This window comes from Leucopleurus acutus, assembly GCF_964270905.1.
Source record: "Leucopleurus acutus genome assembly, chromosome: 16".
Taxonomy (NCBI): Eukaryota; Metazoa; Chordata; class Mammalia; order Artiodactyla; family Delphinidae; genus Leucopleurus; species Leucopleurus acutus.
Window position 1 is genome coordinate 30,000,861 of NC_139158.1, and position 14,573 is coordinate 30,015,433.

Sequence of the window (14,573 nt, forward strand, 5' to 3'; positions counted from 1 at the left end):
ATCTCTTCATTCACTTACTCACCAGACACTGGTCGAATGTCCACAATGTGCCCAGCACTGTGCTAGGTGGACAGAAGGGGCACCTGCTCTCATGGAGATAATATTCTAGTGGGGAGATGGGGAGGAGAAAGTTTGCTTAACTAATAAGAAACAAGGTAATTAAACATCATGGAAAGAGTTAGAAACAGGACAAAACATGTCTAGATCCCAGACCCTAGAAAAAGATTGAGTGGAATATGAGCTGGGGCTCAGGGAAGGCCTCTTGGAGAGAGATCTCATATTTTCAGTCCTAAGAAAACCTGGAGGGGTAGGGCACTCCTGGCAGGGGAAACAGCAGGTGCAAAGGCCCTGAGGCAGGAAGGGGGATGGGGTTGCTGGAAATCTTAGAGTCTGGCCAGTGTTACCATGATGAGTGGTGGAGAGTGAGGTGGGAAAAATCAATAGGTCCCCACCAAGCAGGGCCCACTGGGGACATCTTCTCTAGTGCGGGAGGATCCAAACTGGACCTCCAGCTGCTGGGCGAGAGACCAGCCTTATAATCTCCCCTGGGCCTGTGGGAGGGACCTGCCAAGCTCCCACTGCTCCAAGAGGAGGCCAGAGCTCAAGATGGGTAACAACTTCCACCCACTGTCCCTGATATAGCCCTGCCATGAACCTGCCATTTCTGCCCTTGTCCCAGCCCTTGAGTGATAAGAGGCCTTCTCTGGCCTGTTTGCCGACTCCTCTACAGCCTGGCGAGATGTCAGATGGCTTGAGAGGCCAGGCCGGACGCATCAAAGCTTGGCTGTCCCTTTTGTCCCCTGGTCTGGAATTTCCCTTCTTGGGGGAGTGGCCGGCCAGCCTTTTTTTTTTTTTTAGAGAAAAACTTCCTTCCGAGGGACCCTTAGGACCCCCATCAGAATCACTACTTCATCCTGATGGCCTCTTCACTACACTTGCTGGAGGGTGTCTTTGATCTGTCACTCTACACAGGGTCAGGGATCCCTGAGTTGGGGGGCGGCGTGGAGTCCCTCCTCAGCCCCATCCCTGAAGAAGGTGGCTTCCCCTGGGGAGGAGCTGTTTCCACAGTCCATGCACTGCACAAATGACACAAGTGACTGGCCTTCATAGGTGGAAATGTGCGTCTACATCCACACACACGCCTGTGTGGAGGGGCCTGTGAGTGTGGGGTTGGCACTGTCCACGGACACATGTGTCTACACATACGGCTGCGTGCTCCTGAGTCTAGATATTAGTGTGCATCTGCGTCTCTGTGTGGGCCTGTGTTTGCACTGGGGTCAGAGCGTGTGGCTTCGCTAGGCCAGCTCCCCACGGCCCGCCCCCCAGGGAAGGGCAGACCAGAGCAAGGGGCAAGCTTCCGGCACAGAGAGGCGGCATCACAGGCCTTCGGAGAAGGAGGCCTCAGCAGAAACGGGTGGCCAGCGGGGTCACAGGAGGGGATGAGATTGCAGCTGCAGGAAGGATGGTGACTGTCCAGCTCCTCTGTGCCAGGCGCTCAACCCGGATCAGTGTGTTAATTGACCCACACCACCCTACCAGGGAGGGGCCCATATCATGTGGGCACTGCCTTTGGGGAAACAGAGTCACACAGCGGCTAAGTCACTTGCAGACCATGCCGGGCTCTAAGCCATGCAGACTTTCTGCCTTCATCCTGACGGTAAAGGGCGGCTGGCACAGAGGGGTACGTAGTGAGTAGGCGTAGGGTGTGTGTGATCAGGCCTGGGCCTGGGAAAGACCCTGAGCTGCCCCTGATCCCCCATCAGACAGGGGGGAAGCAGCAGCCCCCAGGCCTGTCATTCCCGGGCCAGCAGCCGCTTCTCACGCTCAGCCTGGCCTTCCCACTGGTGCCTAAGGTCTGTCTGCCTGGCGCCTGGCAGGTCCTGCCCAAGTCGGGCTGCCAGATCTAGCAAGTAAAAATAAGGGAGCCCGGTGAAAGTGAACTTGACGTAAACCACTTTTTAGTATAAGTATATCCCATGCACTATTTGGGGCATAGTTATACTAAAATATTGTCAGCTGTTCATCTCAACTTCAGGTTTACCTGGTGTCCTCTATTGCATCTGGCAAACCTATGATTCCAGGCCAGGGTGCATCCAGGCCCACAAACCTGCCCAGCTGCCCCTGTGCCTCTCACCTTCCTGCTTCCCCGCAGAAGCTGCGCTCACCTCACAGGGCTCCTCCCACCCGAACTGGGCCCTGTCCTTCTCCACGCTGGCAGCCCCGGCAGGTGCCCAGGAAGGCAGAACAGATGGCCAAGGGGGAAAAGTGGGTCCCTCCTGTGGGCTGCCCGTGCAGCACCCATCCACCTTCCCAAGGGCAGGTGGTGCACAGGGTGAGCCCTCGATTTCTGTCCAGACGGACCTCAGCTGTGCCTGGGCCTCTATTTCACCATCTGTGAGATGGGCAGAGAATCGCTGCCCCGCGCACTCCTGGGTCCTTCACTTACCTGCTCATCCATCTCTTCTGTGCTCAAATCTAGACGCAGGGCCCCACCCTCACGGAGCTAAGATTCCAGTTCAGAGAGAATAAGAATAACCAAACACAGCAAGCAAAAGGAAAGAGTTAGGAGGGACATGCAAGGTCTCTCAAGAACTCAAAACAGAGAGAGCAAAGGCGTAGAGATAGTGGTTGGGTGGGACAGCAGGCAGGACATCAGGAAGGGTGGCTTGGAGCCTGTATGTTATCAGCCCTGTGAAAAATCAGCGTGTGTGCTGGGAAGCATTGATGCAGAAGAAACAGCACGTGTGAAGGCCCCGAGGAAGGAAAGACCCATGTGGGTGTTCTGATGACAGGGGGGGTCTGGCCAGCGTACAGTAGCAGAGTGAGTCTCTGAGCCAGCTGGCAGAGGGTAGCTGGTTCGGCCCTGCAAAGCCTTATGAGCCAGGGTGGGAGTTTGGGGTCCACCTGATGAGAGGGGGAAGGTGGAAGCCTCTCAGCTGAGGATGGAGACCCAGGTTTCCTGCTCCCGCCTCTGCACGGGGCAGGATACAGCTCTGGCGGCAGAGGTGGGAGGGGTGGAGTGCCCTGTGAAATCTGTGCTAAGTGGAAAGATAAGAGGACCCAGGAAAAGTCCTGTTCGTTGGGGAAGTCCTGGTCTCTCTGACAATATTCTTGTAGCAGTTTGCAGGTAAGGCCTAGCCCTTGCTATTTACCTGGCACCCGGGCTCTGTCCCAGCCCCTACCTTGCAGCAATATTTCTTTGTCAAGTCAGCTGCCATAGGGGTGGGTCAAGGTGGAGTGCCCTATTTAACAGGCTGAGAATGTGGGGTTCCCTACCCCAGGGAGGCAATAGAACACAGACTGCGGGAAGATGCAGAAGACAAACAGTCTGGGTCCTTCACAGACACATTGCAAGAGAAGAGCTAGGGAGAGGAACCTTCTGGTTTTGAGAGATTTATCTGTGTGTTAATCACTTGCAGGGTGTGGCCCTGGTTGGTATGTGACTGGAACAAACCAAGGGAAATAAAAATATTTACGAAACACTTGGGAAATGAACCCTGACGGGATTTTGGATAAGATCTCTAACACTAGGGGTTATTATTCATTGTGTTAGGCATGGTGATGAGATTGCAACTTTTAAAAATGGGCATATAATTCAAATACCATAAAATTCACCCTTTTAAAGTGTAACATGTGGTGACTTTTAGGATATTCCCAAAGCTGTGCGATCGTCACCACTATCTAATTCCAGAACACTTTCATCACCCGCAAAAGAAATTTAGTACTAATTAGCAGTCATCCCCCTAACCCCTGGCAACCATTAACTACTTTCTGTCTCTAGGGATTTGCCAATCCTGGACATTTCGTAAAAATGGAATCAGGCAATATGTGCATACAACTTCCTTCACTGCGCATAATGTTTGCAAGATTCATCCAGGTGTAGCAGGTATGGGCACTTCATTCCTTTTTATTGTGGAGATTATTCATTGTTTGGATAGGGTACATTTTGTTTATTTCCTCATCAGCTGACAGGCATTTGGGCTGTTTCTATCTTTGGGCTACTATGAATTACGTTGCTATGAACATTCCTGTACAAAGTTTTTTGTGAACATGTTTTCAGTTCTCTTGGGGACGTACCTAGGAGTGGAATTGCTGTGGCTTTGTTTTTTTCAAGAGTCCATTCTTAGAGCTATGTACCAAAATATTACAGTGAAATGATAAGATGCTGGGGTTTGCTTCAAAATCATACAGAAGGAAAGAGGGAATGGATCAATGCGAAAAGATGGGCTGTATGAGTTGAGAATTTTTAATCAGGACAAGTGCATGAGGGTTTATTAGGCTATTTACTTTATATTTGTTTCAATTTGGGCATAAAAATTCTTTTTAATATCAAGACTCAGTTCAGAGTGGCTTTCCTGTCCTCCTTCTGAATTCCCAGCCCATCACTCTCTAGAATAGAAATGTAACGCGAGCCACACGCATCATAGTAAATGTGCTGGTAGCCACATTTAAAAAAGTAAAAACGGGGCAAGTTGATTTTAATTGTACTTTAACCCAATAGAGCCAAAACAGGATCATTGAAACATGTGAGCAACTTTAAAATTATATTTTACATCCTTTTTTCCTGCTAAGTCTTCAAACCTCGCTGTGTATTTTATGCCGACAGAACACCGCCGTTGGTCTCGCCCCCTTTCAAAGGCTCCATAGTGACTCCTGGCTCCCAGATTGGACAGGGCAGCTTCGTTTGGGGCACTTAATGCACTTTTCAAAAAGCTCTTGTGACTTTTTTTTTTTAACTTGGTTGTTTTTATCCATCTACAACTGGGATGTCGGCCCAAAGAGGCCAAGCACCTTATATGTCTCACCAAGTGCTGTGTCCCTGTGTCTAGACTAGCATATCAAGCACAGAGCAGGTGAGGACTGAGTGAGTGAAGGACCCGGGAGTGTTCAGGGCAGTGAATCTCTACCCATTTCACAGATGGGGAATCAGAGGCCCAGGCACAGCTGAGGTCCATCTGGGTGGAAATCCAGGGCTCACCACGTGCACTGCCTCCCCCCTGGCAAGGTGCATGGGGATCCCGAGGGCAGCCCCTACACACCCTCCCCCTACTTACTACTTCATCTGTGCTAGCTGCCCTTGTCCTGCAGGATAAAGAGCAGAAAGTCTGCGCGCAGAAAGCCAGCATGGTCCAGCCAGGCTGACTCCTCCCGCCCCCCCAGCCATGCTCCGGGCTCCCGTGTTCAGCCATGTTAGTCCAATCCAAGTCTCTGCCTTCTGGTTCAGGGCTCCTGGGGTCCTGTCTGGGGGAGAGGGCCATGCACGGTCCTCTATTCCAGCTGCCTTTAGTGCCGGGTACACACAGATGGGAAATGGCCAACAGAACTGAATGTGCAGCTCCTGTTCCCCCATGAAGGTGGATGTCCCTCAGCAGAAGGAATGACTGTGGCCTGAGGCTCAGGTCCTGTGTGCTGCCCAGCCCACAGGGGTTCCTTGGACCTCGAGCCCCTCTGCTGATGACCACAGCCAGTGTCACCAGGGCCACTATTTCTGAGCCCCTACTCTGAGGCAAGCTTTTCACATGTGTTTTCTCTAATCCGTGCATCATCCTTGCCAGGTGAGGGGAGGTGCAGTCCCATTTTACAGGTGTGGAGACGAGACCAGAGAGGTGAAGCCCCCTGCCCAAGGCCATCCAGCCAGGGAATGGTGGAGCCACATTCGCAGCTGGGGCTGCCTGACTCCAGAGTTGACCTCCGAGGGCCGTCTAGAGGCCAGTGGCTGCCTGAGCCTGGAGACCCTGCCCTTGGGTTGTTCTGGCTTCAGGGCTGGAAGCCACACTGCAGGGGTCAGAGATGGGGCTGCTTCTCAAAGCTCTGTTCCCCAAGCCCCTCCTGGGCCAAGACGAGCAGAGGTGACTCGAGGCAGGTTTCCGTGGCCATGTTCAGTGGCACCAGTGTGAGGGGAGAAGGTCAGTGTTTCCTGGAAGTCTCTGAACCCAAGGATTCCCCAGGGCCCTTATTAAAAGCAGATGCCCAGCCTGGCCCTGGAGCTTCAGAAGGCCCAGAGTGGGGCCCTGGAATATGCATTTAACCAGCAGCCCCAGGTGAAACCACTGCAGCTGGTTTCGAAGCCAATGATGAATTCCCTGCAGAATCCTCGGGTGCTCTGCCCACTCTCACATTCCACAGGCTGAGCCCACAGAGGCTCAGCCAGGTGTATGGGGGAGGGAGGGCGCTTTCCCCTGGAGGCCCCGCTTTAGGCCCCAACATCTGCACCCTCAGCCTGTGTCCCCCTGAGTACAGCTCAGGAGCATGTGACCTCCACATGGTGGGAGCTGAGGCTCTTCTGACGGTACCCCCCAACCCCATGACTGAGAATGACAGTTTGTCCCCAAATGGGGCTTCCAAGGGGGCTTTCCTACCTCCTCTCCCCCTTGGGGACTCTCTAAGCCCCAACTTGCCAGATACCAACAGTTGGTGATTCTCAGAGAGGAAAAGCCCCTAAATGTTCTGTAACGGCTTCTCATCTCCACCTGCCCTCTGCTGTGGCCCTTTTTCACCCCTCCCCTATTACCCCTCGCGGGCAGCTGGGGCCCAGAGGGGGAGGGGAGCTTAGGGCACCCCAGTCTCTCAGTGTGACACTCTTTTGTGCCTGGAGCCGACTTTGAGCTGGAAGAGCCAATAGGCTTTTCTAGAAAGCCAGGCTTTGGTGGTTTAGATCCTTACAGTTCAAAGGGTGGTCCAGAGGCCTGCACCGTCAGCATCACCTGAGCACTTGTTAGAGCTGCAGCCTCCCAGGTTTCTCCCAGATCCCCTGACTCCTGAAGATGGCATTCCCAGGAGAAAACACTTTCCCTCCTCAAAACCTGGCAGACCCTTCATGGGTTCAGGTTAGGGCATTGAGTGGGGTGCCTGACCAGGGCTCAGAGCTTAGGTACATTCTTGCAGCTCTGCTCCCTACCCCTCCTCCAGGGCACAGCCCAGGCGGCCGCCCCTGTGGGGACCAGCAGTGGGTTAATTGTTTCAGGAGCTTGTGGACCACTAGTCCTTTTCTGGGTCACCAGGGATGGGGGAACAGGTACTTATTGTCCGTGGCAGGAGGGCAAAGGGCAGGAGTAGTGGCCTTGGCATCTAGACTCTAGGCCCTCTGTCCCTGGGTAAGTGGCCAGGAGGACGAGAGGGCAGAAAGGAGAGGAGTGAACTTGTCCTGGGCCAGGAAAAAGTTTCAGGTGGCAAGCCTTCTTTCCTGGGAAGGCCTTTACATCCAGAAACACTACTATTACTGCTAATAAAAATTATTTTGGGGGCTTCCCTGGTGGCGCAGTCGTTGGGAGTCCGCCTGCCGATGCAGGGAACACGGGTTCGTGCCCCGGTCCGGGAGAATCCCACATGCCGCGGAGCGGCTGGGCCCGTGGGCCATGGCCGCTGGGCCTGCGCGTCTGGAGCCTCTGCTCCGCAGCGGGAGAGGCCACAACTGTGAGAGGCCTGCGTACCGCAAAAAAAAAAAAAAGAAAATTATTTTGTGCACAATATGTGTCTGGCACCACGATGCATGCAGATGTCAACTGTGGGCAGCAGTGGTACCCAAGCTGAGGCTGCAGCAGATTCGCCTGTTAAAAGGCAGAATCCCGGGCTCCACTCCAGGCCTTATGAATCTGAAGTGTTGGGCCTGGGAAACTGCTTTTAATAATGGCCCTAGGGAATTCTTGGGATCCGAGAGTTTTGGGAAACGCTGACTTTCTCCAAACCCTGAAAGAGGCTGCCCAACACTGACATTCATTCATTCACCCTCTCACTCGCTCATTCGACACCTATGGACCATCCACCTCATTCACTGACCCACCCGCTCTATTCCTCCCTGGATCACTGGTCTCGGTTCCCAAGTCCTCCTCTGAGCCCGTATCGTCCCCTCCCTGCCTCCGCTCTGTCTTCGCCCTCCATCCTTCCACTGGGCGCCAGCTCTTTCTTTCCTAGGCGCTGTCCCCAGCGAGCCCGGGGCCGAGGGACCCTCCCAAGCCCCGCCCCCGCCCGGGCAGCAGAGCCCACCTCCCCAGCCCGCGACTGCGCTCTGGGCCCCGGGCGCCCCGCCCCCACCGGAGACCAGAGCGGAGGCCGCACCGAGGGCCTCAGGTTCCGACCCCACCGCGCCTCTAGCCGCAGCTGCCCGCCGGGCATCCCAGCCCTTCCGCAGCGAGAGGTGGAGCCGGAGGCTGGGTTGTGGGCTCCAGGTGGGCTCTGGGAGGGATGAAGCAGGTAGGGCCGCGGGGATGTGGGGATGGGAGGGTGGTGGCGAGGACGCCAGGAGCCTGCGGGAGCGCTGGGAGAAGCGGGGAGGAGGAGGAGGGATGCGGGAGCCGGGGCTTGGGCCTGCTCTGGACCCCAAATGGGCCGAAGGTGGAGAAGGGGAGGGGTCCCGCCAGCAGAGGGGGTTGGGGCCAAAGGGCCTGTGAACCGCGTAAGGGTCTTTCACCCGCCTTTGGTGTCCCCCAGGCCCTGGTGGACGATACTGAGGATGTGTCCCTGGATTTTGGCAACGAAGAGGAACTGGCGTTTCGGAAAGCCAAGATCAGGTATGCTGGGACTGGGCACTGGGCAAGCATCCCCAGAGCTGCAAATGCATTCATTCACATTCATTCATTCAGAATGTATTGAGCACCTGGTGTGTGCCAGGCATGGGGCAAGGGACACACCCTGGACAGATCAGACAAGGTCCTGCCCTCCTGGAGCCTGCAGTCTTGAGGGGAGGGGACTAACATTGAACGGGCAAACAAAGATATTAACAAGATAATTAGTGTGAGAAGAGTTGGGAAGAAAATCAACCGGATGATGAAAGAGAAAGTAATTGGGGGAGGCCAGTTGCCTTAGTGCAGCCAGGGAGGGCCTCTCTGAGGAGGTGATATTTCGGCTGGGACCTGAATGATGAGAGGCAGCCAGCCATGCATGGGAGACTCTGCAGGAAGACTTCCATGCAGAAGGAACAGCAGGTTCAAGGGCCCCAGGCTGTGTTTGGAAGGTCAGAGAAAAGCCACTGTATCTGGAGGGTAGTGGGGGAGAAGACAGGGGTTGGCAGGAGGCTGGAGAGGTGGACAAGGGCTTGAATTTTTATTCTTATCCCTGCTTCAGCTCCAGCCAGCCAGACATAGTGTTGGCTTAAAACAACAGAGATTTATTCTCTCACAGTTCTGGAGGCTAGAAGTCCAAAATCAATTTCACTAGGCTGAGACCAAAGTGTCTGCAGGACAACACTCCTTCTGGAGGTTCTTGGGGAAAATCTATTCTTTGCCTTTTCCAGCCTCTGGTGGCCCCTTCCTCTGCCCCTCAAGGCCAGCAGTGTAGCATCTTCCAGTCTTTCTCTGTTCCATTTCATATCGCCTTTTCCTCTGTGTGAAATCTCCCTCTGCCTTCCTCTTACAGGGTTACTTGTGATTGCATTTACAGCCCACCTGGGTAATCCAGGGTAATCTCCCCATTTGAAGAGCCTTAATTTAATCACACCTGCAAAGCCCTTTTTCAGTATGTGGTAACATTCACAGCTTCCAGGGATTAGGACCCTGGACTGAGGGGCCATTATTGAGCTTATCATAATGGCCAATGATTGTTTTTAAGAAAAGACACAATAAGAGAACTGGAATGCTGGGGAATCTTCTAGAACATCTAACTGCATTATATGTTCAGTCTTTATTGAGTTTCTTCTGTATGCCCCCCTGGGCTGGTGGCTGGGGATATACAGTATACAGGACACACCCCCTGCCTCTGTGGAGTCGCCTGGTCTAGAGCAGGGATGGTCACCCTCGACACTGCTGACATTTGGGGCCAGATACCTCTTTGCTGTAGGGGCTGTCCTGTGCATTGTAGGATATTTAGCAGTAAAGCCATGGCCTTTACTGACCAGATGCCCAGTAGTATCCCACCAGTAGAGTCTGCAGACACTGCCAAACATTCCCTGGGAGGCAGACTCGCCCCGGGTTGCAAACTGTCAGTGTGGGGTTGTGGGGTGTAAGCATGCCCATGGCTGTTATGATTCAGTGGGGTTTTTTTTGTTTTCTTTTTGCGGTACGCGGGCCTCTCACTGTTGTGGCCTCTCCCGTTGCGGAGCACAGGCTCCGGACGCGCAGGCTCAGCGGCCATGGCTCACGGGCCCAGCCCCTGTGCGGCATGTGGGATCTTCCCGGACCGGGGCATGAACCCGTGTCCCCTGCATCGGCAGGCGGACTCTCAACCACTGCGCCACCAGGGAAGCCCTGATTCAGTGTTTTAAATGCTGTGATTGGCAAAAGCTTGGGCACTTATGCTGGTCAGGGGAGGAAGTGACAGCTAAGCTGAGACCTGAAGGATGGGTAGGAGTTAACTAAGCGGGGGAGGAGCGAGGGGGGGACACATGCAAAGGCTTAGAGGTGAGGTCATGAGTTTAGGGAGCTGAGACTGCTTTAGTGGAGAGTAGTCTGAGCAGAGGCTGGGGCCACACCGGAAGGGCTTACAAGGGAAGTTCTGGAGTTGCACTGTCCATTACAACATATGGGAATGTACTACGTCTGTGCTCTCTGGCGTGGTAGCCACCAGCCACTGTGGCTGGTGAACACTTGATATGTGGCTAGTGTGACTGAGGGACAGACATTTGGATATTTAATTTTAATAGCCACATGTGGCTACTATACTGGACAGTGCAATTCTAGAGTTGGAATTTTCACAATGCAGTGACATGATCAGAATTATACAATAGACAGTGGATTGTAAGAGTAGAAGGAATTGCAAAGCAGAAGCTGGGAGCTTGGGCCAGGGCGCGGGCAGGGGTGATGGAGGGAAGTGGAGGGGCCCAGAGGCACAGAAGAGGCAGAATCAGCCAGCCTCGGTGATGATCTAGATGTGGGCTGCGGATGGGAATAGTCAAGGGTGATGCCCAGGCCTCTGGCCTAGTGACCCAGATGAAGGAGCACTTATGGGGGAAAGACGTTGAGCCCAGAGTCATCTTCATTGGGTTGTGGTAGAATGTTCTAATGGCCAGGTGTGATGGGCATCAGGGAAGAGAGGCTGGGAGCTCTGGGGGCGTCATCTGGGCTGAATGCAGAGATCGGGGAGGCAGCAGCTCATGGCTGTGTGTGTGTTTGAGAGCTGCCCATCCTAGAATCCTCTGTGCCTAATGCAGATTTCTGGTCCAGGCCTGGACCTGCGTAACCAGATTCACAGGGGATGGGCATCTCTAGTTGATTCTGATGCTCAAGAAGAATATAGGGATGGCTTTAAATCCTGAGCATAAATGAAGTCACCCAGATAGCAGGATGGAAAGGAGGTTCTTAACTGGGGTCTATATATGGGCTTAACAGGGTTCAGGAACCCTGTGTAAACTATTATCTAAGTTTCACATGTGTGCTGCTTTAGGAAAAGGACTCAAACTTTAATTACATTGTCAAATGGGTCCGTGATCCAAACAAGAATCACTAGTATCAGGTGAGAATTGTTATTTGTCAATTCCATGTTGAAATGGATTCCAGGTTGACTTTGAAGGGAGGTGAAGTGATGGAAGGGGCCCTATAACAAGAGTCTGGGATTTCAGGGCCACTTCTTCCTTTACCACTTGCTGGCTTTGTGATTTTGGACAGTGTTCACCTTGCCTTGTTGAGCCTTGACCCATCTGTATAATGGGGGTACTTGTACCATCCTGACCTCCTCACGTGGTGACTATACAATTTGTTCAGTACATATTTACCCAGCATCTGTGTACAGGTGCTAGCTAAGCCCTGGGGATAGAGACCTGGTCCCTTCCCTTCCTGTCCCTGGTTCCAGGTCAGTGAAGTGCAGTGTGGTGGGGAGAGCACCTTGCAGAATCAGTGAAGGATGTGAGTCCATAGCAAGTAGTGGAAATGTTAGGTATGCTGCCTGTGTTTTTCCCCAGTGTGCTACTTTTTTTTTTCTTTTTTACCTTTTCTTATCATGGAAAAAAAATCCCCACAACATAAAGTTTGTCATTTTAACCATTTTTTTAAGTGTTCAGTAGTGTTAAATATATTCATGTTATTGTAAAACAGATCTCCAGAACTTTTTCATCTTGCAAATCTGAACCTCTGTCCCCATTAAACACCACCTCTCCATCCCCCCTCCCCTCAGCCCCTGGCAACCATCATTCTTCTTTCTGTCTCTCTAAACTTGACAACTTTAGATACTTCATGTAAATGGAATCTTAGAGAATATGTCTTTTTGTGACTGGCTTTTTTCACTTAACATAATATTCTCAAGGTTCATCATGTTGTATCACGTATCAGAATTTTCTTCCTTTTAAAGACTGAAAAATATTCCATTGTGTGTATAGACCACACTTTGTTCATCGATTCGTCTGTTAATGGACACTTGGGTTGCTTCCACGTTTTAGCCCTTGCATATAGTACCGCAATGAATATAGATATGCAATTATCTCTTAAAGACCCTGCTTTCAATTCTTGATATATACCCAGAAGTGGAACTGTTGGGTCATATGATAATTCTAGTTCTAATTTATTTTTTCTTTCTTTCTTTCTTTTCTTTTTTTTTTTTTTTTTACTTTTTGACTGCACCAAGTGGCATGTGGGATCCTCGTTCCCTGACCAGGGACTGAACCCACACCCCCTGCAGTGGGAGCGCAGAGTCTTTGACCACCAGGGAAGTCCCTAGTTTTAATTTTTTGAGGAACTTTCATACTATTTTCCATAACAGTTGAACCATTTTACAATCCCAAAAGCAATGCACAGGGTTCCAATTTCTCTCCATCCTCACCAACAATTGTTACTTTCTGTTTTTTCAGAGTATCCATCTTGATGGATGTGAGGTGGTACCTCATTGTGGACTTGATTGCATTTCCCGAGTGATTAGTGATGTTGAGCATCTTTTCATGTGCATGTTTGCCATTTGTGTATCATCTTAGGAGAAATGTCTATCCAAAGTCCTTTGCCTAGTTTTTAATCAGGTTATTGGATTTTTTGTTGTTGTTCAGTTGTAGAAGTTCTTTATATATTCTGGATATTAAGCCCTTATGAAATGTATGATTTGCAAGTATTTTCTCCTATTTCATGGGTTGCCTTTCCACTCTGTTGATGGTGTCCTTTGATGCACAAAAGTTTTTAAATTTTATATAGTTCCATTTCTCTATTTTTACTTTTGTTGTCTTGCTTTTGGTGTCATATTGTATGTGTGAGTGTATGTTTTTACTGAAATATAATTCACATATCATAAATTCACACTTTAAGATATACAATTCAGTGTGGTTTTTAGTCTATTCACAAGGTTGTGCAATCATCATCACTGTCTAGTTTCAGAATTTTTGATCACCCCAGATGGAAGCCCTGTGCCCATTAAGCTGTCAGTTCCCATTTCTCTTCCAAGCCTCTGGAAACCACTAATCTACTTTCTGTTCCTTTGAATTGGCCTATTCTGGACATTTCATGTAAATGGGATCATACAGTGTGTGGCCTTTCATCTGGCTTTTTTCACTGAGTATAATGTTTTCAAGGTTCATCCATGTTTTGGCATGTACTTCATTACTTATTACTGCTGAATAATATTTCATTGTATGGATAGAGTACATTTTTCTTATCCTTCGTAAGTTGATGGGCATTTGAGTTGGTTCTGCTTTTTGGTTCTTGTGAATAACGCTGCTGTGAACATCCACGTACAAGTTTATGTATGAACATATGTTTTCAGTTCTCTTGGGCATCAACCTAGAATCAAAACTGCTTGGCCAAATGGTAACTCTGTGTTTTAGCCATGCTGTGTTACAGACCAACTTTTAGTGAGTACTCTGGGCTTCCAGCTGCCTTGAGGAGCAGGAGAAGCCTGGACTCGAGGTCAGACAGACCCAGGTTTGGATCTTGGTTCCTCCATTCCCCAGCCAACTAACGGCGGTTGTGGGTTAGATTGGCAGACAGCCTCACCAGACACAAACAGGCTTTCATATACACCTGTTTGCTTGGGTCTCTAGAAGGTTACGAGGCAGAGACACAGCATCTTCATCTCATCGAGGGACTCAGCGGCTACCCACACACACAGCTGCTTGTGCTCTGTCACTACGGGGGCTCTGTTGGGCTATCAGGGACAAGAGCCAGAGACTGTGGGTCACCTTGAGGCATAAAAGCTTCAGTTCTGTTTCCTGCCAACCTCTTCTAGAATTCTGTTCACCGAGGTCCAAGGCTTGCTTGCCAGCTCACAGATCCTCCAACCCAGGGGCAGTTCCACGCCACAAGCAGGCACATAGGACACTGCCATGGGAGACCCAGATCATTCCCAGGCGGGCAGTCCTGATGTTAACCCTTCACTCACAGTGACCTTGAACAAATCAGGGCACCTCCGGATCCCCCATTTTCTCATCTGTAAAATGTGAATGATGTTAGCTCCGTCAGAGGACTCAATTGGGTGACGAATGTATGTAACGAATCCAGCGGGACCCCTGACACCTTGTAGGTCCTTCATAAATGGGACTTGCTATCATAAGTGTACTTCAGTGTCTTGACTGTGTGGGCAGGGCTGGGGCAGAGGCATGTCCTCAGTTGCAACAGGACATCACACTGGGGTTGTCCCTGGAGCTGGAGACTGTCCCTCATATGGAAAGATTGGTTTATGCTTTCAAGGCACTGTCTTCACAAAATTCATTTGGACCCAAAGGTCGTGGTTTC

General features: G+C 51.2%; 1 protein-coding gene across 1 annotated transcript in view; it reads left to right on the forward strand.

Annotated features, from left to right (window-relative positions):
- Nucleotides 1-1,612: 1,612 nt before the first annotated feature.
- TVP23A (trans-golgi network vesicle protein 23 homolog A) overlaps nucleotides 1,613-14,573 on the forward strand; it is a gene marked incomplete at both ends in the record, with an annotated part of 37,745 nt that continues 24,784 nt past the window's right edge. The window contains 5 exons of the mRNA XM_082856794.1: nucleotides 1,613-1,657; nucleotides 1,764-1,853; nucleotides 2,153-2,265; nucleotides 7,912-8,134; nucleotides 8,398-8,507. Of these exons, the coding sequence (XP_082712920.1) occupies nucleotides 1,613-1,657; nucleotides 1,764-1,853; nucleotides 2,153-2,265; nucleotides 7,912-8,134; nucleotides 8,398-8,507 (581 nt within the window). The remainder of the gene's footprint in view (nucleotides 1,658-1,763; nucleotides 1,854-2,152; nucleotides 2,266-7,911; nucleotides 8,135-8,397; nucleotides 8,508-14,573) is intronic.